General features: G+C 48.7%; 2 protein-coding genes across 4 annotated transcripts in view; both read left to right on the top strand.

Moving 5' to 3' along the window:
* Positions 1-274: 274 nt before the first annotated feature.
* LOC119167200 (maleylacetoacetate isomerase) lies at positions 275-25,508 on the top strand. Of its 2 annotated transcripts, none has more exons than XM_075866931.1 (7): positions 275-432; positions 1,140-1,191; positions 5,470-5,590; positions 5,911-5,991; positions 16,320-16,397; positions 22,793-22,919; positions 24,891-25,508. In XM_075866931.1, the coding sequence occupies exons 2-7, from the start codon at positions 1,175-1,177 to the stop codon at positions 25,154-25,156; spliced, it is 690 nt and encodes a 229-aa protein (XP_075723046.1). In that variant the 5' UTR covers positions 275-432; positions 1,140-1,174; the 3' UTR covers positions 25,157-25,508. The 2 variants fall into 2 exon arrangements, with proteins under 2 accessions (XP_075723046.1, XP_037274533.1); XM_037418636.2 differs by lacking the exon at positions 5,470-5,590 and adding an exon at positions 4,444-4,508 and having other exon boundaries at positions 276-432.
* A 711-nt stretch (positions 25,509-26,219) lies between these two features.
* The window catches only part of LOC119167199 (maleylacetoacetate isomerase), a 33,803-nt gene continuing 32,398 nt past the window's right edge, over positions 26,220-27,624 (top strand). For both annotated transcript variants that reach the window (XR_012884337.1, XM_037418635.2), the window contains exons 1-3: positions 26,220-26,392; positions 26,473-26,524; positions 26,830-26,897. Coding sequence is in view for 1 of the 2 variants with exons in the window: in XM_037418635.2 (XP_037274532.1) it covers positions 26,384-26,392; positions 26,473-26,524; positions 26,830-26,897 (129 nt within the window). In the remaining variant the exon portion in view is untranslated. The remainder of the gene's footprint in view (positions 26,393-26,472; positions 26,525-26,829; positions 26,898-27,624) is intronic.

Below are 27,624 nucleotides of genomic sequence, written 5' to 3'. Positions count from 1 at the left end.
GTGTTCTGTTTCAGGCATGTTTTCTCTTGGAGTGGCAAGGGCAGTGACACCTAAGCGCCGTCACTGCAATGCAGTATCCGAGAACTTTTGAATCTGTGTGTTCAATGGCCCGCGACAGAACAAACGATAGGGCGTCGCAATAATTGCGCAATATTGCGGGGCCGTACGCAACAAAAAACTGTAATCGCGCTTCATTTCTGCTGCTTTCCGTGACTAATAACACATGACCTTATCGATCGAAGCCACAATGCAGGACGGCGATAAAAGCGCGGTAATCACACGGGCAAACGACGCGCAGGTGTGACGGGTGAGTCGACCGCACGAGTGCTGGTTTTGCATACTACGTGAACAGCTTGCGGCGATTTTTTTTTTTTTTCGGAGTTATTTGCAGCCGTTGACTTTCCGCACAGAAGAGCAACCGTCATGGGCAAGGTGAGTTGAGCGGAGCGTTCTTCGATAATCGCTGAAGCTGTCATATATCGACCGAGAACTGCGATGTATTGCATTTTATGGGTTCTGAAACTGCGCGGAAAAACGAGGACACGAGTACGAAACGTACTTGTGGTGTACTCTACTACGGGGGCGTAGGCATGCAGTGAGTGCAACAACTTCATTTGGTCCACAATAGGCGCGAGCTAACTCGGCACCTGCTGGCTATAGGCCCACTCGGGAACGGACAGGTTAGGTCAGGTTAGAGTTACTGTATATGCTACCTTTAGAAGGTAGCATATACAATAACTCTAGGTCAGGTCAAGGAGGATCCTTGGGTCAGGTTAAACCGTACCGCCCTCGTGCGGGCCCTCTGGACGGCCAGGATCTGTGAGGTCAAATCCCGGGCCTTGACGAGCCTGTTAAATTCCTATTGGTGGGGCGCACGCATATTTTTTTTTTTTTCGGGAGAGAGTGGGGGGGGGGGGGGCACCACCTTGATCTGAAATGGGGGTCGGTTAGGCAAGTGCTCATTTTGCGCTCTGTATGTCATGACGAAAAAAATTCGGGGGGGGGGGGGGGGGGTGCACAAGCACGACGTGCTTTTCGCTACGCCACTGGTGTCCTCGTCCTTTCGCACATGTTAATAACGTGTAAAAGCTACTTACCTAACTACAGCTGGCCGGAACGTCTTACTCACGATATTACAGCCTGTCCTCCTGTGCAGCTATCTCGGCTCCTGTTCATGGCGCGTTCGCATTGGTAAGTACATATATATACGTCTGAAGTTCTCGTGATTTTATTCCATGCAGTGACCTCGAAGTATTTCTGGTACGCGACTGGGCAAAGTCGCGAAACTCTGCGTTCTCGCGTTCAGCGCAGCACGTCTGAAATACGGCTCGTAACAGCTCTTGAGACGTCCTCGTCGGCGAGAAATAGGCGTCTCGTTGTTTTGTTTCTGTTGAATATATAACGCACATTTCATCAATATGCATTATATGTATTATAGTGGTCTGAAAGCGTTTGAGCTAGCGGCAAGAGCGGCGCCAGGATTTCTTTACGGGAGGGGGAGGGCACACATATTATGGATTGATTGATTGATATGTGGGGTTTAACGTCCCAAAGCCACCATATGATTATGAGAGACGCCGTAGTGGAGGGCTCCGGTAATTTCGACCACCTGGGGTTCTTTAACGTGCACCCAAATCTGAGCACACGGGCCTACAACATTTCCGCCTCCATCGGAAATGCAGCCGCCGCAGCCGGGATTTGAACCCACGACCTGCGGGTCAGCAGCCGAGTACCTTAGCCACTGGACCACGACGGCGGGGCACACATAATATGGAGTTCCTTCAGGCGGGCGGAAAGGCTGGGAATATATATGCATTGTGTCCTGGCTGTGCTTGCTCCTAGGGGGCAGGGGGAAGTTTGGGTGGGGGGTGGGGGGCTCCAGAGACACCCCATACCCCCCGCTGGCGCGTCCCCTGGCTAGAGGGCTTCTACAGGCATGGAATTTAGTTTCCAGCCGGTATGGTGAAGGTTGACGCTGAAGCGAGGAACGGATGCTTCAAGGGGCCCTGCAACACTATTCCAAGGCGTCGTCTATTGGCTTCACTAACAGAGATTATTGCCTTACGAATCGCCTGCCGCAAAACAGTTTTAGAATCCCTCAAGCACGATTTCCCGCATTCTTTAAAGCGGCCCTGCAACACTTTTTGAGCGCGGTCAGAAAACGCTCCCGATCGGTAGTAGAGGCTCCCGGAAAAATGCGAGCCGAATGTTATAGCGCCGCACGTGGCCTGGAATTCACAATAAATCATCATAATCAGCTGAAAATGGCTTTCTCTTCCCTCGACAAATGACGGAAGATGCTCAAAAGTCACACGTAGATTACGCATGTATCAGTCATTGGCTGATTTGAACTGGTGTGCTCGGTTGTTACAGAGATCGCCGCGAGAGGCCGCCACTTGTCCACGCGTGTCATCGCACTGAAAAAGCCGCGTATCCGCAAAAAAACGAAAGAAGTGCTCAAGGTCACGAGGCGCTCGTGACGTATTTTGTTTGCCCCTCCCATCCCTCATTGCTTAGCTTCCAGCGCTAACGTCGAGACGAGAGAAGAGAGATTGCGGTTACAGCATGTGACAAATTTTTGTAACTCTATTCGAACTGGACGGATTCTTAAAATTTTCGCGGCATTGAATTTATGAGGCAATACGCTTTTCCAGTAAATTAATTCCATGGTTATTCAAAAAAAAGTGTTTGAGGGCCCCTTTAAGCGCCTTTTCCCGCGTACTTGAATAGTTTCGCAATCCCGAAAACGCCACCCTTACCAAGACTCGACGCTTGGTAAGCGAGAAAACGCGCGAAACGAAAATTCGGGTAGAGGGAAAATCGTGAGATTCGCTCACCAAACAACGTGACGTCATAGATTTAGACGGCGTCTACTGTGTCTTACGTATAGTTTCCGATCGGTAAAAATGAAGAACATTGTCGTCTGTTGGTGCCATAGACCTAGCATACCACATTTCAGAAAATTTCGTCAAGCCCATGTCGGGAGAATAAGAAAAGTACATTTTCAAATTAGTCAAGTCACGCGTAGGAACTTCAACGCGAAATTTAAAAATGAAACTTCCACCTTGATTTTCTCCGCTAATAAGTAACGTATTATAGTGAAACTTGGGAAATTAGAGTTCTCAGAGTACAGTTTAACAATCTAAACCAACTCATTGCGTCACTTTATTTCCCCTATATGTACCTTTTTTTTCATTTTTTTTCTCCGAACATGCGGCAAACAATTCTGTCGCTACGGCTTTTCTTTTTTCATTCGATCTTCATAAATTGGACAGTAACACCAAAGGTTAAGTAATTGAACTTTAGTATTATAAGTATGCTTAACATTATCACACTGCTGTTCGTAGTGTAGTTAACTAATCCAGTTGGTCAGAATGAAAGAAATGCATTATCTGCCCCAAAAGATGTTATTGCAACAGCAATTATATGAGAACTCCAGTTGCATTTTTGCCGTTGCCCTGACGTTACGTGCATGAAGTTTCAAGGGCAAAAACATATCGTCCCACGCACCGAGTGTTTGGAGTGCGAGGGTTCAATCATGTCCGGCGTAATTAGCGGAATATGGTCAGGACATTAGACCTTCGTTTAGTTTCCCGGTTATAACTGGAACCTTATCTGGGACATAACTAAGAGTGAAGTATATATGATCGTGGCTCAAGCGGAGAGAAAACGTGCTGTCAGTGGCCACAGGGGAGGGGGGACTGCGTGGCTCTGGCACGATTTGTATGCGAACTCTATGCGACGTTGGAGTGTATGGCTCATACCTTTGTACGTGAGATCAGTGCTCTCACTGTTTAAGTTACGTTGAATCGATGTACAGCCCTATCTTAACAGGGATAAACAGATTACTGATCATTTAGTGCAGTGTTTAGTGTCTACACCATCAGTTTGTGTTGAATTCCGCCGGAAAGCCTGATCGTGACAGTGATCAGCAGATGGCTCGTACATTTGTACACGCGATGTTCCTACCGCGCACTGCGTTGAAGCGATGCACGGCCCGGCCTTGACAGGGATCAGCAGATGGCTCATAGATTTGTACGTGTAGTGTTCAGTGTTCTCGCCCCTCAGTTTGCCTTGAACCGATGGACAGCCCGATCTTGACAGTGATCAGCAGACGGCCCATACATTTGTACGTGCGGTGTTCTTACCGCTAGGATTGCGTTTAAGTGATGGACAGCACAATCAGTAACATAGCTCGCTATCTCACCCACGCTTCCTTATACGCCAGCGTTTTGTTGAGTTACGCCAGGTCAGATGATGGAAGAGTTAGCTGCTTGTCATAATTCGTAGAACATTCCACATCGTTGCTATTTATTGCACTTGCTGCTTCGTCCTTATGGCAAAATTGTCATTTTCTTCATAACTTAATTTATTTCCGCTGAAAGAAAGACTCAATTACAGATCAGCGTTTACAGCGAGCACCAACTTGTATGTTTCTGACAGTCCTGCAGGTAAAGAAGATTGACTTCGATTATCGGCCAGTGGATTTGAAGCCGAACGGGGAGCAGGTGTGTTTATTATTATTTTTTTCAAATTCCGCCAACGATCGATGTACTGCAAGCACGATGGTTGTTGGCGCAGTCTTGAGGCTTAAAAACAAAACAAAACAAAAATATTTGCTCGACTCGGGTTGGACGGAGCTGGCTTTCAAATGCCACCACCAAGCGAACACAGGCCGAGTTCTTTCCCCATTTTTCTTCTTCCTTCTTTGATTCTTTTATCTTTCTTTACCTTTATACAGTGCCCTTTCTCATTTCCCTCCTCCTAGAACTCAGATCACTCCTTCACACATTCACGTATCTTTTCAATTCCTTGCTACGCACTGCTGTTCATGGCTATGCTATGATTTACACTCTTGCTTCCTCATTTCCTTAATCCTCGTCACCGTAACATCCGTCCTCCTCACGCTCACTTCTCCTCCCACGCTTTCGCTAAAGCTATATAATACAAGGCTTCGCCATGCTTTACCTTCTTCCTTCCTACATATCTTTCTCCTCACCTTCACATCAACCGCCCTTTCTTGTGCCGTCCTTTTACTATAGTATACGTGCACACCTACGTTATGTTCGGGGCTACTTGGCACATGCCCACTGTCTGTACTTCACAATCTATATATGCATAGCTTTACGTTATTCTCTCCTCCTTTACGTTCTCGTCACCTTAACACCACTCCTCGTCACCCTCGCTTCTCTTGCTCACTCCCTTGTTGTACTACACCATGCACGGCTATGGTTTTTTAGGGGCTGCTAACATATGATCTGTGTCTGTAGTCTACAAACTATACTATCATCTTTTATTCCCCTTCCCCAGCAGTGCACAAGGTAGCCAGCCGGTCTGAGAACTGGCTAACGTTCTGGTCCTTCCTCCTTCCTTTACCATCACCCCTTCCCCATTCCCCTCATCCCCACTTAAATTCCATTTACCGCCTCCTTGTTATACTACACAATGCATGGCTACGCTATGCTATAGGAGCTGCTTGACACATATATCCCGCTGTCCGTGGAGCATACCTGCCGACTTTGCTGTCTACGACACCGTCCTTGCTCCGAGCCTGAACAGCACCGCTGTTAAGAACGTCGCTACAAGCTTAGTAAGTACATCTGCAAGGGCCGTAAAATAAGCCAGTGTGTGACATGCAGTTGAGTTCTTCCGAACACTTCATTATATTTAGAAACTGCCTGTGCTGTCAGCGTCTAAAGTTTACTGAACTTTGAATTTCTGTGCACTTTCTGTTCCAACCGTACACTCCATGTCGTTAGCGCGTTTTAAAACGTGCCGAGAATCTAAATTCATAGCCTGCCGAAACATGCAGCGGGAACATTCGGCTCCTCTCTTGTGTCTCGCGATTCATAAAACGTTGACTGTCTATGCGTTGCCGCAAGAATGACTGCGTGTTTCTCTCACTTTCAGCAAACTGCGAAATTCAAGACGTTCAATCCAATGGGGCAGGTTCCCGTATTGCTTGTCGACGGAAAGCCGATCAGCCAATCGGTAACGCTCACTCACTGTTCCTAACAATAATGTTCTTCGTCAAGGTGTCGATGTTTCCGTGTGCGTTGATGGCGTAGCGCCGGTCACGGGGCCTCGCGGTACGGCGAAAGCGTCGACCACATGTACACGTTACAACGCGTCAGCGTGCGGCGCGCTCTAAAAAGGACCGACCACTCGTACCGCTTGCACCGCGCATTTTGACGCGGTGTCGTCTCCTCTTCCAATGCAGAGCCCCGCCGCGGTGGTCATGTGGCTAAGGTACTCTACTGCTGACCCACAGGTCGCGGGATCGAATCCCGGTTGTGGCGGCTGCATTTCCGATGGAGGCGGAAATGTTGTAGGCCCGTGTGCTCAGATTTGGGTGCACGGTAAAGAACCCCAGGTGGTCGAAATTTCCGGAGCCCTCCACTACGGCGTCTCTCATAATCATATGGTGGTTTTGGGACGTTAAACCCCACGCTTCTATCAATCAATCAATCTTCCAATGCAGAGAGCAGGCATTGCTCTACTCAAAGCTGTGCGTCCTCTCTCACCACAGGAAAAGGCATGGCATCGCGTCAGAAAAAAGAAAAAACGCGTTGCACGGGGTACGTGTGGTCAGGCGCCTGACCACATACGCGCGACAGTGTCAGCGTGAGGCATTTTAACGTGGCGCCGCTGCACCCTCTTCCTACGGAGAGAAAGAGAAAGTGCATGGCTACGCGAAGCTGCGCGCCCTCTTTTTCTTTAGGCAGAGGGCGCAACGCCTCACGGAAAAGCGTACGTGTGGTCAGGCCTTTTTGCACGACTAGGGAGAGGGCCGCGCACACCGGGAGAGGACAGGACGGGTGCTGACGCGATGTAGCGCGCACATGTGGTTAGGCTGCGCCAAGACGGGTGCCAGGGCAACACCACCTTGGCCAGGATGAGTTTCAGTGGAAAGGGTGAATAAGAGGCGCGCCAAGAGGGGCAGTGTCGCAGACAGCGAACCAGTGAAAAGCACGGGTGAGCCCGTCGAAGGAGGACATCGATCTTTTGTGCAGTGTAGTCGCGCTTTCTTCGCCCAACTTTGAATGTTTCGTGCGCGAATGTTTGAAGGCATGGTTTTACTGTTTTACTGAACAACTGTTGTAAATTCGACTGCTGTTTAGAGTTTCTTTCAATAGATCTTAGACTATCCTTAGGCACACCAACATACGTATCCTCCTTGATAAGCCGACCCACTCAGCGTCACTGCTCTTTTTCTCTAACACCGATTTTCGCAAGGACTGACATTTCGGTACTCTTTTTTCTCTCCACAAACAATACCTGACTGGCTTAAACTAACTGGAATGTTTCCCCAGCACCGTTATTTCATTATTTCTTCCATATAGTAGGGTTCTATCACTTGATCAGTTTTTTAAAAGTAATCTACCTTATAACCGAAGAGATTCCATCAAAAACGTGTGACAAGGTTGTTTGTAACACGTTAGCTCCGGAGAAGCTTCGGAGTCGGCCGGACAGTCACTCCCTGAAGAAGAGACCGAATCCAAGCATAGGGCTGGTTTTTAATATTAAAAACTAAAAACTGGATGTGACTGGAGAGTCTGTTTATTTCGTTATTTCTTGCATATAGCAGGGTTCTATCAGTTGATCCGTTTTTTTTTCTCATCGTAATCTACCTTATAACCAAAGAAATTCCGTCAAAAACGTGTTACAAGGTCGTTTGTAACGCGGTAGCTCTGGAGTAGCTTCGGAGCCGGCCGGACAGTCACTCCCTGAAGAAGAGACCGAATCCAAGCAAAGGGCTGGTTTTTAATATTAAAAACTAAAAAGTGGATGTGACAGGAGAGTCTGTTTATTTATAAACTTGTTTCATGCTGCTCTTTTTTGTTAATAATCATGCATATCTTTTTCAACCAGGCTTGTTGTTTAGGGTATAGTCATGAATATATAAAGTATAACCCTTAGGATATGAGCAATGAGAATAAAAATACTGAAAAGGAAATCTCACTGTATAATTGCTTAACTGTCATCCAGTTTTTAAAAGTAATTACTGTTATAATACAACTAACTAACCACATTGAATGCATCGAAGCATGCAGTCTGCTCAGAAAGTTTTTATTCGAGTGGTTTTCAACGATGACTAAGTCAGGGGAAGTCAGACCTCTCCCCTACCCAGAAAGTTTGGCATTTTATGTGACATTTTGCTGATCCTGAAGGAAGGCGTTCAGGATCAGCAAACGGTGTAAAGAAAGCAGCACACAAGACGGCAAATACTGCTGCCATTTATGTTCTGTGGGACACTCCGGACTGAATTTTCACGTTACAGGCGAATCAGTGTGAATGTCTGTTCTTTGACTGGATTCTTCATTTGATATTTTAAGGCCGCTGTTAAATATACGTTTTTTACTCATTTATTTATATTCAAATATTAGAAGCCCTCCTCAGGCTCATGCAGGAGTGTATGCAAACAGTACAGAAGACAATAAACAACAATACTTTGGAAAGCTTCAAGTACGGTAACTGAAAGAATGCACATATAATGAGTACACAACTATATCACTATTCAGTATATATATATTTCTGTTGTTCAACAGAATTGCATTCAAATCAAAATACTTTGTCACCTAAATCAAGAGGTTTTCAATATAAGTCTCCTATATCAAGACGATATATAGGTACTTTCAATATGTTTCATAAGGAAGCCAGGAAGGTAATGTTCACTGCTTCTGCAGATAATGCATTTCAATGAAAAATTGCACAAGGAAAGAGAGCCAACTGGATGGCTGCCTAAGAGTTTTATTGGGATGAATCCTGGCTGATAGTTTTAAAGGTTACTGAAGGTAATGTGTCTGTGATAATTTAAGGTCCTCATAATAAAGTTGGTAGATTAATTTTATACTAGATACTATCCTACGCTGCTCAAGTTTTTGTAGGCTTGCCTTATTACATAAATTCTCTTAGAATGTCGGAGGTAAGCAGAGTATTTGGTGAACAAAGCTAAATATTAGACTCTCTCAACTTTTCAATCAAATATTACTACCAAGGGCTCCAAATACGGTAATGTTGACATACTCCAATTTTGGTCACACTAGTGCTTTATATGCTTTCAGCTTGACCATGAGAAATGTATTACGCAGTTTCCTCTTCAAAAAGGACATGTTATTTAGGGAACCCCTACACGCATTTTCAAGTTTCAATTCACAGCTTATGTCACTTCTGAGTGTGATGCTGATATGTCTAACACGACCAGCATCATGTCTTAGAAAGTATGTAAAGTGAAGCGGCATCTTTATATTGGTAAATGTGTGAAGAAGAAGATGTGCCTGCAGCGAGCAGCATCGCCAACGCCTGGCTCTCTCGGCTCGTGCTTCGGTTCGTTGCTGTGCCGATCGCTGGACGGTTCTTGACGCTGTATCGTCGCTGTCTATAACGGCTAATAAACCTCCTCACATTTGGTGGAAGGTGCTGTTAATCCCCGTTGCTACACCCTGGAGCTGCGAAGCCGCACGCTACCACCTGTCATGACTGCCAACGCCACTACATCGACGCCTTCGCTCCAGTTCAACTGCCCTGGCCATCCTAAACTACGGGAGCCGAAGGTCTTCAGCGGTGCGGATGGGACTGACGTCGAAGACTGGCTCGAGCACTATGAACTGGTGAGCGCCAACAATAAGTGGGATGAAGCCGACAAGCTGGGCCACGTGATATTTTATCTCACTGGCGTCGCCGAATTGTGGTTTAATAACCACAAACACAACATCCCCACATGGAGCGTCTTCAAGACGTCATGTGCTGAAGTGCTCGGTCGGCCGGCTGTCCGCAAGCAGAGGGCAGAACAGCGCTTGCGCGTCCGCTCTCAGCAGACTGGCGAGACCTTTACCAGTTATATTGAGGACGTCGTCGACCTTTGTCGACGTGTGAATGACACCATGCCCGAATCTGACAAGGTCAAAAACATACTGAAGGGCATCGACGACGGCGCATTTCAAATGCTTTTGGCAAGGAATCCAAGCACAGTTTCTGAAGTCGTCAGCTTGTGTCAGAGCTACGACGAGTTGAAAAAGCAACGCACTCTGACTAGGCAGCCTCAGCCTGGTGGTGAGTCGCTGTCCAGCTTCGACTCCATGCCCGACAATTCACCATTGCTTCAGCAAGTCCGAGTCTTCGTCCGTGAGGAAGTCGCCCGCCCACTTTCCCTAGTGCCCTTTACTCACGAGACCACCACCCGTCTACCTGCCCCACTTCGCACGGCTATATCGGAAGAGGTTGCACAAGCTGTTCCTCGTGCGCACTACGAGCCACCTCTATCAAGCCGTGGTCACTGCCCGGGTGTCGCACAGCCGGTAGGCGCTCCTGTCGCCTATCCGCCAGCCGTTCAGCCTGTGGCCGCACCCCTAACCTATGCAACGCAGCCTGTGGCTCCGCCTGTCGCCTTTTCGCAAGAGATGCAGCCCGTAGCCGCGCCGCTCACATATGCAGACGCTGTACGTAGGCTCCCGCAACCAGCCTACACCACGCGCTCACAGCCCGCACACCCGGCTGCTTATACGGCACATTGGGCGGCAGCACCAGTCGCCAATCCCTGGAGGACGCCCGATAACCGACCGATTTGCTACGCTTGCTTCACTCCCGGACACGTTGCTCGCTACTGCCGCCGTCGACCTCAGACGTTCGGCAACTATGCCCGGTCGTCGCATCCCGGCAGCCAACACTTCGTCCAATACGGGCCTGTCTCGCCACCTCGCTATGCGCCTACTGACCACCTAGACTTTCAGCCGCAACGCGCACCCTCTCCTCGTCGGCGATCGCCCTCCCCCATGCGTCGCCGGCCCGGACCCTCCGACCAGGAAAACTAAGCAACGCAGTTCAGGAGGCAAGAACTGCGCCGTTTTCGAACTGTCTAAGCCCTCGCTCCTCTCCTGCTAACGTGGTCGCAGTAACTGTTGAAGGTTATTGTACTTTCGCCCTTGTGGACACTGGCGCCGCTGTTTCTGTTATTGCCGCTAATCTCTGCCGTTTATTACGCAAAGTAACGACGCCGCTTTCGGGACTGTCGCTTCACACCGCAAGCGCACAGCAAGTAACGCCTCTCGCAGCCTGCACTGCAAGAGTCTCCATCGAAGGCATTCTTTACATCGTGGAGTTGATTGTTCTTCCTGTCTGTTCGCATGACGTCATCCTCGGGTGGGACTTCCTATCCCGCCATAATGCCGTCATTGACTGCGCACGCGCCGAAGTTGAGTTTTCGCCCTTGTGTGATGTCCCATTACTGGACGCTCCTCATCAGCCGCCGAAGTTGCTCGTTCTTGAAGATACCGATATTCCGCCTGGAAATTTCGCCCTTGTTCCCCTTTCATGCAACGCCTACACTGACGCTACAGTTCTTTTTATGCCTTCTGATATCTTCAAATGTCGTCGAGCTTTGCCGCTGCCTTTCGCAACAATTGACCTTGCCGCCGGAAGAAGCAACATGTTCGTAAGCAATCCGCTTTCCACACCTGTCACATTGCTTGCGGGGGAATGTCTCGGCCGCGTGCAAGATCTCGACCCTTCGTTTTTCTTTGATGTCCCGGACGACTACTGCGACCACCCAAAAGCACTGTCAGCACTTGGGGAGTCGTCCAATGATACGTTTTCCAGCGCCATCGCCGACACTCTCACTCCCACCGAACATGCCGACCTGCTGGATCTTCTCCATGAGTTCAGGAGTTCGTTCGATGTGTCGCAACCTCAACTGGGCCGCACATCACAAGTCAAACATCATGTTGACACCGGCCTACACCAGCCACTGCGTCAAAGACCATACCGTGTCTCCGCTGAAGAGCGCCGCGTCATCAACGATCAAGTCGAAGATATGCTTCGTAGGGACGTCATTCGACCATCTCACAGTCCCTGGGCGTCTCCCGTCGTCCTGGTGCGTAAGAAAGACGGATCTATCCGATTTTGCGTGGACTATCGTCGTTTGAACAAGATAACCCGCAAGGACGTCTATCCTTTGCCGCGCATTGATGACGCCATTGACACCCTTCACGGAGCGGAATTTTTCTCGTCGCTAGATTTGCGGTCTGGCTACTGGCAGGTCCCAATGGCAGAAGCCGATCGCCAAAAAACGGCATTTATTACACCAGACGGACTATATGAATTTAACGTCATGCCCTTTGGGCTTTGTAACGCGCCTGCCACGTTTGAACGTCTTATGGATAATACGCTACGTGGCCTCAAATGGAATATGTGCCTGTGTTACCTCGACGATGTCGTGGTTTTTTCCCATGACTTTCCTACGCACCTCCTTCGCCTCAGGCACGTTTTGAGTTGTCTGACCAACGCTGGTCTGCAGCTTAACCTAAAAAAATGCCGCTTCGCTGCACGCGAGCTCGTCATCCTAGGCCACATCGTGTCCAAGCACGGCGTATTACCAGACCCAGCAAAACTTCGAGCAGTCACAGAATTTCCCAAGCCGACGACCATGAAAGAACTTCGCAGTTTTGTAGGCCTATGCTCCTATTTCCGGCGCTTTGTTCGCAATTTTGCATCTATCATGTCACCGTTAACCCAGCTTCTTCGCGGTGACGTGAACCTCACCTCCTGGTCCCCTGCATGTGACGTTGCCTTCGCTACTCTGCGCCGTCTGCTTACTTCCCCACCTATTCTTCGCCACTTCGACCCGACGGCTCCTACCGAAGTGCACACCGACGCCAGCGGCGTCGGGCTAGGCGCGGTCCTCGCTCAACGAAAGCCCGGCTATTCAGAATACGTTGTAGCCTACGCTAGCCGCACTCTGACGAAAGCCGAAACTAATTACAGCGTGACAGAAAAAGAGTGTTTGGCTCTGGTGTGGGCGCTTGGAAAGTTCCGGCCGTACTTATACGGCCGCCCGTTCGATCTAGTAACTGATCACCACGCGCTTTGCTGGCTCTCCACATTGAAAGACCCTTCTGGCCGCCTTGCGCGATGGGCACTCCGCATCCAGGAGTACGACATTCGCGTCGTATACCGCTGCGGACGCAAACACTCCGACGCTGATGCCCTGTCCCGCTCACCTTTGCCACCAGATCCAACGTGCGCAAACACGTGCCTCCAGTACTTGTCATCGTTAAATCTTGAATCAATTGCCACCGAACAACGTCGTGACCCGTGGATCGCCTCTCTTATCGAATATTTATCTGACACGCCCCACTTTCCAGTATCTCGATCCCTCCGACGTCAAGCTCTCCATTTCGCCATCCGCGATCAACTTCTTCATCGACGCAACTACGCTCCCGATGGCCGCCGGTGGTTGCTGGTCATTCCACGCACTTTACGATCGCAAGTATGCGCCTCCCTTCACGACGATCCGCAATGTGGCCACGCCGGAGTGTTCAAAACATATGAACGCCTTCGCCATCGCTATTACTGGCGCGGCATGTACAATGTTGTACGTAAATTCGTGCAGTGCGTTCCTGACTGCCAGCGACGTAAATCAACACTGCCACGTGCGACTGGCGCATTGCAGCCACTTCCATGCCCTGCCAAGCCATTTGATCGCGTCGGCGTTGACCTCTACGGTCCCCTTCCATTGACACCAGATGGTAATCGGTGGATTATAGTGGCGGTCGACCACCTGACACGCTACGCCGAAACAGCCGCTTTGCCGAGCGCTACAGCTCAGGATGTCGCCTCTTTCATTTTGCAACGCTTTATTCTTCGACATGGTGCACCTCGAGAGCTCCTTAGTGACAGAGGCCGCGCTTTTCTTTCCGAGGTCGTCAAAACTCTGCTTTCGGAATGCCACGTCATTCATCGGAAAACGACAGCATACCACCCGCAGACTAACGGACTAACGGAACGGTTCAACCGCACGCTAGGTGATATGCTCTCAATGTACGTGGCATCTGATCACAGCAACTGGGACCGTGTTCTCCCATACGTCACGTTCGCATATAACACCGCAATACAATCCACCACGGGATTCTCACCTTTCTTTCTTCTTTACGGACGTGAGCCTTCCCATACAATTGATACCCTACTTCCTTACCGTCCTGATGCTTCCGAGTGTCCACCTATCTCCGATGCTGCTAGACAAGCCGAAGAGTGCCGCCAGCTCGCCCGTGCGTTCACCTCGGAAGAACAACAACGCCAGAAAGAAACTTGTAGCACCTCTCTTCCGGATCCCAATTATGCCCCAGGGTCTCTTGTGTGGCTTGCCATCCCATACCAAACACCGGGACTCTCCTCGAAACTTGTCCCGCGGTACGAGGGGCCTTACACCGTTTTGGAGAAAACCTCTCCGGTTAATTTCCTAATTGAACCAGTTTCCCGATCGGACGACATGCGCCGGCGTGCACGTGACATCGTCCATGTTTCCCGACTGAAACCGTACCATGAGCCTTTGCCTGAAACTTCTTAAGTCGCCAGGATGGCTCCTTTTTCAGCGGGGGCGATTGTGAAGAAGAAGATGTGCCTGCAGCGAGCAGCATCGCCAACGCCTGGCTCTCTCGGCTCGTGCTTCGGTTCGTTGCTGTGCCGATCGCTGGACGGTTCTTGACGCTGTATCGTCGCTGTCTATAACGGCTAATAAACCTCCTCACAAATGTAATGAAATTTGTTTTTGATGGATTTATTTTTAATCCCCACTTTGCACACGATTTGTCAGTTGAGCGTAAAACGTTGCTGCATGAATTTAATATGGTCTTCTTAATTATGACTGCGTATAATATGCAGTCATCTGCAAATAGTTAAATCATATTCATCTTTTTGTGGAGCATTAATGTCTGTAATATCGTTAATATAAACTAAGAAAAGAGGCCCAAGGACTGAGCCCTGTGGAACACCTGAGTACTCTGCCAACTCTTCTGTGCGACAGTAATTTATGGCAACACGCTCTCTTCTGTTCCGTAAGTAGCATACACATGCTACAACCTTCCATTCAATACCTATATGTAATAAATTTGTTATTAAATCCTGACGGGGAATGACATTAAATGCCGTGGAGGAAAAAATGGCATTGGTCTGACCTTTCATACCCAGAATGCTAATTACCTCGTCACTTAATTCAGCCAGTTGGGTAACTGCAGATCAAACAGACCTAAATTCATATTACAGGGCATAAAGCAGCTGGTCATTTTCTAAGTAATAATTTTTTTAAGAATAATGTGCTAGAATGATTCACAGTGAGCATTGGTCAAAGAAACGGGCCTGAATGACAGCTTTTTCATAACTCCTGGAATTTTCAAGTGCACTTGTGGTTGTCATAGGTGCCATACAGGTGACGGTGGTCTTGCTTACTGGTGCAGAACCCTATGAAAGGTAGCCTCCATGAGTGATAAGAGACAGTATGGTTGGGCGTGTTGGTATAACATGATAAATAGTGCTTCACTGTGCAAACGACAGGAGGGGATAGAAAAGACCAGACAGAGCACTGAACTGCCAACAATTTATTGATTCTTGCGAAGGTCAGAACTCTGTCTCGTCTCTTCTATCCCATTTTGTCGTTTGCGCTGTTAAGCAGTCTTTAAGAGTGATAAGAATCTTTAAAAATTCATCTTACCGCCTCTGAAAGGGCCAAGCTTATGAGCAGGGACTTCGCAGAGATGTTTAATGTCAGCCCATAGATTGCCAACAGTGATACATGTAGGAATCGGATGCTCTCTGGTGATTATTATACATTATCGTTAGTGAAGGTGCACCATGTAATCGTATGCCTGTGTGCAGCACTTTACCTTGAAAACTTTAGATAGTGTGAACATTTGTCTTGCGTGTATCTACCAGAATTGGCAAGCTGTAACGTAAAAAGCTCAGATACTGCATTCTGTAGAGCTGTAGCATAGAACGAACCGATGTGCCCTCAATTTTTTTCTGAAAATGAACGTCATTACGTCAACGATGGAAAGGAGATCCTTTACTAAGGTAAGGGCAGTGGGGCTCCATATAAAAGGTCTCTATCAGTAATCACTCTGAAAAAGAGATGGATCGTCTGGTACGGTGCAGTGCAATATGGCCTTGCGAGTAAGCTCGACTAACACATGCTACATGGGGAAAATAGGTGTAACTTGTACAAATTCTTTTTTTTGTGTGTGTGTTTGAGTTCATTTGAACTCACTAGCCAGAATCTTACTCAGTCAGACTCACACTCAAACTTGTCAGAACTCTGTTTAGCCTGCGTCACGCAAAATTCGGCAATTCCTTCCAACTGCTCTTACTCAGACTCTCACGAACTTTCTTGACCTGCTGGGTCACCATATTTCTACATAGTCGTACTCACTCAGACTTGCAGTCTCGATCGAGTCGGTGACTCGTGGTTCGGCCTGAGTTCATAGACTGCAGAGTTCGTGGCTTACATGTTCTTTGGTTCACTGTTGGGCTGCATGTTGACGTTCGTTGCACAGGTGGCTATTATGGAGTACTTAGAGGAGCAGTATCCCAAGCCAGCGATGCTACCCATGGACCCTTACCTGAAGGCCAAGGTAAGCACCAAGCTTTTCAGGATCTAAACTATCATATCACTGACAGCGCTCCGTTACATTCGTCGCACCTTAATTTGCACAACAAAGTATACCCGCTGGAGACGGTGTTGGCATTTTTTTTTCAGCGTGTAATAATCATTATACTGATGTTTTACAGTGCCAGTTCCACACAGACCAGCTGGTGTTAGAAACGCGGTAACACCAGCTCCTTGGAAAGAACGGAATGCCAAGTTTTCATGCCAGTACGAAAAGATTGAAGACCACCATTATACCAAAAGTCTTGCATTTCTGATTGTCTCGGCTTCGAACAAAGATGACTTCGCAGTTATCAATTGTGATCAAGCTCACTGCTTACGCTCGCCATTCTGGATGCCGCCTCATTCGGAACCCCACGTTTACAATCTTGCGAACTGATTGCCGGGAATAGATCTTGAATCAGTCAAGAACTTCCGAGTTGCAATGATTTGTCGCTTGCTTTATGGGCACCCTGCAATATCTTTTTACCATGGTCAGCGAGAGCTACTTATCGATACTGCGAGGGAGGCTTCTGAGAACACGTGAACCAAACATTCTAGCGTAGCACGCGGCCTTCGATTTTGATTCTCCGTCAGTTACAAATTGCTCTCATCTCTCAGAAAATGATGCCAAAAACCGCGCCATATACCCAAAGTTCTACCTGCCTTTTGCTGATTTGAGTGTCGTGAGCATGACCCCCGAGATTTGCCGGTGGCGTGACCCTGCGCTACCGGCTCATCTCGGAGGCCACGTTCCTGAGCTGCATAGTTTCGCGGCCACCGCGGGATGACGCTCGTGGCAGCGCTCGCGGTCACATCTGAAAGTAAGCAGCAGTGCGATCGAAAAAAAAAAAAACGCAATGTCATGACGCGCTAGCCAACGGGCGTATCTTCTTGCGTGGCCCCTAGTAACACCCCTCTTCTCTTTTCTCTCCCCCCGCATATATTTTGGCGTGCTCGCTGATATGGAGAGAGAGAGAAAGCGCTTAAGGTCTGGGGTGAATCTCTAAGCCCGCTCACACTTGAAGGATTCTAAAAGTTCTTGCGGCCGTCGATTCGTGAGACAATGAACTGCTTTACCGAAGGCATATTCGATGGTTACTTGAAAAAGCGTTGCAGAGGGTGGTGGGGGAGAGACTGCAACACTTTTTGAGCATGGTCAGAAAACACTGCCAATCGGTAGTAAAGGTTCCGAGCCAGGCCGGAATTCACAATAAATTCTCAAAGTCAGCTAAACACCGCTTTCTCTTTTTCCGACAAATGATGTAAGCAGCTAAAAAATCACTCGTCACCGCCCTTGTATCAGCCATTGGCTGATTTGAGCATAGCGCGCTCGGTCATTACTAGGAACCACGGCTTGAGGCCGCGTCTTGTACGCGCGGGCGCGCGCGATCGCACTGAAAATTCGTGTATTTGAAAAAAATCAAACCATATCCACGGAGTGAGTGATAATGAGTGGGGCGAAGCGTCCGTCCGTCCACCCATCCGTGTGTCCGTCCGTCCGTGCATGCGTCTGTCCACGTTCGAGAATGCAGATGGCGCGCAGGTAACACTGACGAGACACGAATCAAGGAAGCCGAGCGCAAGCGCCTTCAACGCGCCCACCGCTCTGCTTCCTCCATGCCCCTCCAACGATCCGCCACGTACGATGACTATCCAGGAGAATGAGAAAGGCACTCGTTCTTCGCACATTCAGGCAAAGCGCGCGCAGCAGCCAATCGGAGAGTAGCGGCACAGTAACGCCATCTAGAAAATGAGACAAGAAAAAGTCATCCATTTCTTTTGCCTTCTTTTCTTTCTCGTCTCTTCTTCTCTCGGTTACGCGCGACAACGTTATACTACGAGGAGCATCACCACAAAAAAAAAAGGGGGGGGGGGTCCAAGTTCAGAAGGCACACGTGACGTTTTCTCTCTCCCCGTGCCATCAATCTTACTATGCTCGTACGTATACTGGACGGATTGTAAAAAGATTTGCTGCCGTGAATTCGTGATGCAATAAGTTCCCTTGTGAATCCAAATGGCAACAATAAAGGTGCTGCAGGGCCCCTTCTCTCATTCTGACAAGTGCACTGCTTAATCTGATCCTGAGCATGTGTTTCGAAACGCGATCGCTTTCTCGGTTGTTGATTCCTGAGCGCAGCAGAAGATGAAAGACGGCGATAGCGAGGAGGGGATGACAGGTTTTGTGGCACCACTATATATATATATATATATATATATATATATATATATATATATATATATATTGTAAGCGACGAGAAATAAGAGACAACGCCTTTGCTGCAGGCCGGCTGTTCTTATTCTGCTTCGTCTTCCTCGGCTTCCTTCACCCTGCCTGCGCCCTTGCCTGAGCCCCACTATTTATTATCATTACACTCGGCCCCGACTGCGAGCCTCGTGGGCTACCGACAATGTCTCCGGTGGGCGGCATTGACTATTCCGGGGTGGCCGGGCTCGGCCAAGCTGATATTTCACATGGAAGTTTGTTGAAGGAGATTCCGGAGGACGACACTGGCTGTGACGTGATGGTCGGTGCAGGCGTCGTCCACGATGGGGCCAACGCTGTTGACTTGGACAAGATGCCGCTAGCAGGAGATACAGACTCCTGCAAAGTGGCCGCGTTGGTTTAATCTCGTCGGTTTGAGCATCCTGTCGCAGTCGTGTTACAAATGCTGGAAATGGTCCACGCTGCACCGTCACCTGCTGCACTGAGCGTCGACGCCTGCGTTGCTTGCGGTGTGGCAAGGGGCGTCGGGGTGTCTTTGTAGTCATCTGAGAGCCGAGTTCAGGTTGCAGCTTGAGAGGCAACGCGTGCTCTTGCAGCACTGCCTTTGTCGGACTCATGCTCAAGCTGCTTATTCCTATAGTTTCACGTGCAGTAGAGCCTTCATTGTCAGATGACCTGTCACTAACCGGAAGTATTACCTTCTCTGGTAGGTCTTTGCTGACAGTGACTTTGAAGGAGGCGGCGCTTAGCGTGTGGCAGACGTCCGCACACTCGGCCACAGACTGACGTGATATCAGGAGATGTCGCTTCGAAGTGAGGGTCAACACTGTAGGGTTGTTCGTCCCAGGGTAGGTGGTTAAATTGGCTGTCGGGAAGCTGCAAAATACAGCTGAAGCCGCGAGGGTGGTCTCCTTCTGGGATCTATTCTCGGTAGCGGTCGCGTAAGACTGGGTGGTCGTGGAGAGGTGATGGTGACTCCGTCCAAAAGCAGCTATGAGCTTGTCACTCCAGTCCACCCAGGATGTCTGCCGCACGCCTTCGTATCGATGCCAAGCCGCGGCAGCATTCCGAAGGCGGTCTATGGCCATGCCCCACTTCTTTTGGTCCGTCCACGCTGCGTGATCTCCGACAGCGTTGACGGTTGCCACCCATTCCTTGGCATCGTCCTGGAAGCCGCGAAACTCCGGTAGCTCGAAGGAAATCGGCGATGGCGGGACTGCGGGCAAAACTCCGAAATGTGCCCACGCCAAGCAGTTCACTTGCTCTGATACCTCCGTGAGAGAACGCCCGAGATTGCGACGGTTCTCGGGCGAGCTTACCTCGAAGTTTTGTGAGGCGGCCGCAGCCAACATGGCATTGAGTGCGCACAATGTTGGCAAGATGGCAGGACATAGCTGGGAGCTCGACGCTATGAGGGCGTTGGTCGTGACGCGGAGTTGCGCGATGGTATGCTGCAGCTCCGCTGCGCTGTCGTGTGATCCGCACGAAGAGCCAAGGCCCGCCTCTGCGGAGGATACAGTGACTGCGGTACTCGAGGTGGTACAATTGCTGACCAAGGACGCGTGGACGGCGTCCCTTGGAAATCCAGCTGTGGTAGGAATCGTGGACATGGGTTCCAGGGCGCTGGAAGCGTCAACGACGTTCCCAGGCAAGCGGAACCCGTGTGATGAGTTGTGACCTGGTACTGTGGCGTAGATGAAGCGGTCTTGCGCCGCCGGGTAGGCCTCGACGCCGTACACGGTGGGTGCTTGAAGCGCCGACAGGTTGCCAGGTATGGAGGAGGCATGTACGCCATCCCTAGGTGAGAGAGGCCCGTGCGCATGGTTGCCGCGACGTGTCGCGTCCCAGGACAAGTTTCCCGGAACCACAACGGAGGCCTGGACGCCATCCGTCGGTGCTGGGATCGATGCTGGCCGCGACGGACGCCTTGCGGGTTCCATCAGCGAAGAAGCGTGACGGCGTTCCTTATCGTGAACTGGTACCGGTAACGGGTGCTGGAGCCGCCGAGGAGGCCTTGACGCCGTCCCCGAACGGTGGTGTCAGTAAACAGCTGCCGAGGAGGGCTTGACGCCGTCCTCAAGCGACGCTTACCGCGGCTGCACGTCGGCGGGCGTTCTGGATGACGAAACCGAGACGTAAGCCGTTTTCTTCGTCGACTGCGCCATTGTAAGCGACGAGAAATAAGAGACAACGCCTTTGCTGCAGGCCGGCTGTTCTTATTCTGCTTCGTCTTCCTCGGCTTCCTTCACCCTGCCTGCGCCCTTGCCTGAGCCCCACTATTTATTATCATTACAATATATATATATATATATATATATTTATATATATATTTATATATATATTTGGGCGTGCTCGCTTATATGAAAAGAAAGAGCGCGCTTATAGTCTGGGGTGAATCTCTAACCCCTCTCACACTTGAAGGATTTTTAATGTTCTTGCGGCCGTCGATTCGTGAGACAATGAACTGCTTTACCGAAGGCATATTTGATGGTTACTTGAAAAAGTGTTATATATATATATATATATATATATATATATATATATATATATAAAGAGATCTAACAGACAGTAATGCCAAGGAATGTACAGGGGAAGTTATTAGAACCAACGGAATGTAAATAAGAAAGAAAAGTGGGTGAAAAAATAACCGGCCGTGAGCAGGAATCGAACCTACGACTTCCGAATAACGCGTTCCGTCTCTAACCACTGAGCTACCACAGCGGCCTTCCCTCCATCCACTTTTTTGAGTTTATATGTAAATTTAGAAGTAGGAGTGTGAAGCCACATATGACGCCACGTGACGCCACATATGCGCATAAAGAGTCACGCTCGTCGCTTGGCTTATAGATAGCGCCTACTGACACTCCTACTTCTAAATTCACATATAAACCCAAAAAAGTGAATGCAGGGAAGGCTGCTGTGGTAGCTCAGCACTGGCAAGCTTTCCCAGGAAACGAAGAACCTAATTAAGAAGCGTCAAATCATGAAAGTGTCAAGTACAACAGACAAAATATAACTGGCAGAGCTTTCGAAGTTGATTAATAGACGTAAAGTATGCGATGTAAGAAGGTATAACATGGAGAGAATTGAACACGCTCTGAAAAACGGAGGAAGCGTCAAAGCAGTGAAGAGGAAACTTGGGATAGGCAAAAGTCGGATGTATGCACTAAGGGACAAAGAAGGCAAAATAACTACCAATATGGATAGAATAGTTAAAATAGCGGAGGAGTTTTACAGAGATCTGTACAGTAGCCGAGACAACCACGACCTTAATACTATAAGAGCAAGCAGTAACCCAGATTAGCAGTAACTGATGATTAGCAGTAACTCATGAGTAACTCATGATAGCAGTAACTCATGATTACGGAGTTAGACAAGGAGAGCAGAAAGGTGGGTCTTAAAATGAATCTACAGAAAACGAAAGTAATGTACAACAACCTCGGAAAGGAGCAGCGCTTCGAGATAGGTAATAGTGCACTTGAAGTTGTAAAAGACTATGTCTACTTAGGGCAGGTAATAACCGCAGAGCCTAACCACGAGATTGAAGTAACTAGAAGAATAAGAATGGGGTGGAGCACATTCGGCAAGCACTCTCAAATTATGACAGGTAGATTGCCACTATCCCTCAAGAGGAAGGTATATAACAGCTGTATCTCGCCGGTACTAACTATATACGGAGCAGAAACATGGAGACTTACAAAGAGGGTTCAGCTTAAATTGAGGACAACGCAGCGAGCAATGGAAAGAAAAATGGTAGGTGTAATCTTAAGAGACAAGAAGAGAGCAGAGTGGATTAGGGGACAAACGGGGGTTAAGGGTATCGTAGTTGAAATAAAGAAGAGGAAATTGACATGGGCCGGGCATGTAGCGCGTAGACAAGATAACCGCTGGTCATTAAGGGTAACTAACTGGATTCCCAGAGAACGGAAGCGGGTTAGGGGGAGACAGAAGGTTAGGTGGGCAGATGAGATTAAGAAGTTTGCGGGTATAAATTGGCAGCAGCAAGCACAGGACCGGGTTAACTGGCGGAACATGGGAGAGGCCTTTGTCCTGCAGTGGACGTAGTCAGGCTGATGATGATGATGATGATGATGATGATGATGATGATGATGATGATGAAATTAATCAGATCAGCACGCGTACCTTCTGTACAGTGTCGTGAGGTTGTGGAGCTACTCGTTTCCGGAGTTCATCCTCTGCAGAGCCCCAGCATGATTCCATTTCTCGGCAGGACAGAATGGAAGGAGTGGGCCCACCGCAGCATCAGTCGTGGCTTTGCAGGTAGGTGACTGAGGAAGCCATGGATCATGGATGTATGTGTATTTGATTACAGACTGCATTGTCTATAACGAAACACGTGCGGCAAATCTGTTCGCTGCAGTTTGGGAAATGCCCCGTAGCCAGGAGGGTGCTTTGGCACCTGTCCCCCCGTTAATTTTTCATTGTTGGGGGGGGGGGGGGGTTACAAAAATGGCATGGTTTCCTCAAGCAGTCAAGCCCTTCAGCGTGTCCCACTCCACGCCCCGTGCACTCATACCCCCCTCCCCCCACCCCCCCAAAAAGAAACATTCCTGGCTACGGGCCTGATTTAGATCAGCCATTTTCCTTTCTCTACATGGATATTAGGTGTAAAATAGCTCTGACCAAATGATAATGATAGCGCCTGACAAAAGTTTGTGTTAGAATGTGTATACGTGCACACGCGACAATCAGGTTCGATCGGCACCTCATCGAGAAAGAGTCCTGCGTCGTCGCTCGATCGTTATTCCACTGTAGCCCAACGTTGTTGCCCTCCTGCCTTGAGTTATCGCTTACTGAGGAATGTGCCCCAAATTAATTCTCCCTTTTTAGCGAGAAACCCATTTGAGAGACAGTGGGTCACGTCTGGCTGGGATCGAGGACTAAGTTAGCCAAGTTGTTGTGCTCCATCAGGCCCAGCGAGTCGCGAAGGCCATGTAGGGCCCTGGGCTAGCGGACCCGCCCACCTTCGCCCTGATTCCCTCTAGGCCAATAAAGTCGAGGCTCCTGATCATAGGCGTGAACACGGGAGGAGCAGGTGGAACGGCCTATGTCACTAGAGAGGGGTAGAGATGCAAAGTCAGTCTACATTAACTTAATAGGAAGAGGGGATGCCGCGACGAACCTTACCCCCCCCCCCCCCCTCCCTGAAAGGTATCCCTTCACATGCCAATGCTACTGATAACACGTGAGCAAAACATTAAAGCCCGGAATCCACAAATGATTCCCAAAGCCAACTAGAATTATCTCCACAAATAATACCACAAAGCCAAATGACCGCGCCGTACATTCAAAGCTCGCGGCCACGGGATTATTCAAGCTTTGTGCGCTGCATAGTTCCCGTGGAAGCCGCGGAATGCCGCCACGGACGCGCGGGCGTTTGAAGAAAGAAAGGAAGGACTTAAGATCACCACGTGTGCTCACGATTACGCGGAAAATTGTTGCACGGGTCTTTTAAAGGGGCCCTGTAATCATATGTAATAAATGCGATTCCATGTAATCGTCTTATCACTTTATTACAAGAGCTTATTGCTTTACGAGTCGACTATACCACAAATAATTTTAGAGTATACGTCAAGTGCGAAGAAAATTGCGGGGATTTTCCGCACGCGTCAGGCGCTTTCTCTCTCCTTTCGTACCAGACAGCGCGCTGAAAGCTAAGCAGGAAGGGGGATGACAGGGAAGCAAGATGATGCGTCCCTTAGTCAGCGCATGTCCTGACATTGAGCACGTTATTTGAATGCTTTTTTTTTTCGAACGAATGGCTTACTTATGTCAGTAGGTACATAGCGGCATCCCGTGGTGGCCACGGTAAGTAATCATGCAGCTCACGATGCTTGAATCAGCCAATGACCGCGGAGCTTTGTATATTGCGCCGTAACTTCTGTACATATGACGTCATTTGTACGTAGAAAAGGGGGTGACTTCTCGATAACTTTGAAAATTATTTGTAAATTCTAGGCCGCGTGCTGTGCTGTTACGTCCAGCACCCATGTTTTTGGGTGCTTCGACTATTGATTGGCAATGTTTTTTTGGCATGCTGAAAAAGCGTTACTGAAACACAGAAGGACACGTACCATCGTTGAAGAAAATCGGGATTTATCATTTTAAAGTAAATATAACTTATTAGTATAATTCAACACCTTGGTTGGCGTTCCTTTTCAAACGCTATTTGCGTCCCAACTAGACTGAAGTGTGTCAAATGTTAACCTTTTGCTCTATGGTAACTTGCAGCCCTGGAAGCCACCCTTGCAGAGACAGCCGGCCGGTACTGCTTCGGTGATGAGGTGACGTTCGCCGATGCCTGTCTGTTGCCGCAAGTTCACAACGCAGAACGCATCGGCGTCGACGTAACGCCGTTTCCAACTGTACGACGTATCTGCGAAGCGCTTCGGCAGCACCCACTCGTCAAGGAGGCGGACCCGTCGTGTCAGCCAGACACACCACCGACTGGAGTGCCCAACACGTTCGACCTTTTCAGGGACCCGAAGAACCAATAGGCCGTAGAGATCGTACTTCGCTGAAGCAGAATCACGAGCTTTGCTAGATGTGCACCGTGGTGTGACTATAGCAGCGCAACCGAGCTAGAATACGGACAGTAGAATCAAATAATGCCGGTTTCTCCGACCACGATTTCACCAAATGGCGAAGTCCCACCGCGAGGTCGCCGGCCCCATAATATATTTCCGAAAAAGAAAGAACATATGAATAACAAGTCATCAAAACTCTGCGCGTCTGTAACGAAACAGCATGAATTATGTATCACCTGATATATAATTGTGTGCGTCATTTATCAGAGTGATTTATGAGCGACATGCAATATTTAATAAATAATATAATTTTTTCTGCTTATTCACGCGCATGTGTCGATCGACATGTTTGGGATTCTGGGAACCCGGAAGCTGTCTCTGGATAAACCTTAGACTCGCACTCCGGGGTTCATGGCCACGCGTTTACTAAAAAAAAGTGTGAAGAAACTGTAGCAAAAAAAAAAAAAGGGGGGGGGGGGGTTACTCGTAGTATAAACGAAGAAAGAGGCACATGTTTTAGCGCATTCTTCCTCAACATCAATGACAAAGGAACACTCTTTATCTCCGTCTAGCCGTACGTGTACGGCAAGCATGAGCAGTCGTGACATGTTTTATTGTGTGTATGTTGCAAGTGCGCGACATGCTTACGTGATGTTTATTTCAGTTGAACTTTACTACAGTCTACCGTTTGTCACATGCCTTACAGCCATAAGACTGCCTCACAGCAGCAAAACTTTTTTCAAAATTTTCTTTCGCGAGCAGATGGACCGCCGTTGCCGCAAAACTAACACGTACCTATCAACGCGTTTGCCTCCTCTCGTACGACTGCTCTAATTGGAGCATGTAGATCCTCGTTATACGCAGATTTCCCAAGCACAGTTTGAAAGCACGCCGAACGATGTTCAAATCTAGCGCCACATTGGCATCGGTGCCTCCGAAATTGTAGTGCATGCGCATCACGCCGTCGCATTAATCTCAAAGGGCACGCAGACTACAAATGTATTTTCTGCAGACCACTGTAGAGGACCTCGCTGCAGTAAGCAAGAACCGAAACAAGAGAAAAATGTATACACTTTGCAAGCCGACAGCAACAGGTGTTCGGCGAGCTCAACCGGCGTGCGCAGAGTTTCAGCAGTTAGTTCCCAACTTTTTCCGCGTACTCGTTGAAGCTCTTCGCTCGGCTCAAACGCGCTCGCCATGTCGAAGGTGAGTGTACAGCATACTTTGATCAGTTTTAGAAGGTACGAAGCGAGCGGATGACAAATAAACCATGTTTTCAATTACAGCCCGTTCTACTATCCTGCTATCTCAGTTCCTGCGCCTGGCGCGTACGCATTGGTGAGTTTTCCTTGTTTCTTACCTTGCCTCTCATTACCGCAGTGGCCGCGCATTCCTTACTTTGAGTTATGACCCTCCAAACACTTCATTACTGGACAGCGCGACTGCGAATAGCTCGAAATGTAAACAACGAACCGCGCGAATAACTGCAAAGAGAAGTCTTGCCGACAAAGCGAGCCTGAAGAGCCGTTTTTCGTTCATGCGCGATCGTAGGCGTGGCACACTTGCGGCGTGGCGCCAAATACGAATATTAAATTGCGGGTGTCTGCATAGTGATGATTGAACTCTGCTTGTGCTTATCGCAGTTCTTGAAGTCAAGAAGATCGACTTCGAATACCGGGTGGTGGACTTGAGGCCAGGCCATGGCGAACAGGTATGTAGGTGTACGAAAGAGAGCTCTGCACTGCTCTCAACCCGTATAAGCTGGGTTCCAGTGGTTTACGCCGCCTAAGAGCCATGTGGATTCAGCTACTGGGGTAAATTTCGCTTGTAACTTTACCAGCAGTAGGAATGGTTGTATATAAGGAGACAGTCTCTGTAGACGTAGACAGAAATTGAGCGACCTATTGTTCACCGAAAGTGGTCTCAGTAATACTCCTCTTGGAACTGCCACTTGGTGCAAACGCCTTCATGAGCTCATAGCTTCCAACCTTTCTTGGAAACATAACGCTGAAACTGTTGCCAATTACTTGCATCAAAATTCATCCTTTCATTCCAATTAGTGCATGTCTTTTTATAAAGCAGTTGTCCATTCTAAGTTTTAATATGTAGCATGTGTTGGGAACCTAGTGTTCTATAACTACCATTTGAACTTAAGTCTATAAAACTGAGCATTTAAGTATTTTCCGACTGTCACTGTACTGCCATTGTTACTGTCATGGGAAGCACCCTATGGCTACCGTTCTCATCAGGCTGAAGGTTAACACCTCTTTTGTGTCTTTTCAACAATGTCTCATACACAGATCGTTTCCTCAACATCGTGTTTCTAGCAGGGGTGCGTAGCCAGAATTCTTTTGGGGGGGGAAGGGGATGTCCAACGATAGTTCATGTATGTTTGTGCATGTATTTGTGTGTGTAAGCATATATACAAAAGCAAAATT

The sequence above is a fragment of the Rhipicephalus microplus genome, chromosome 6 (genome assembly GCF_043290135.1).
Source record: "Rhipicephalus microplus isolate Deutch F79 chromosome 6, USDA_Rmic, whole genome shotgun sequence".
In the NCBI taxonomy this organism is placed as follows: domain Eukaryota; kingdom Metazoa; phylum Arthropoda; class Arachnida; order Ixodida; family Ixodidae; genus Rhipicephalus; species Rhipicephalus microplus.
This window is presented reverse-complemented; position numbering and strand designations above follow the sequence as displayed.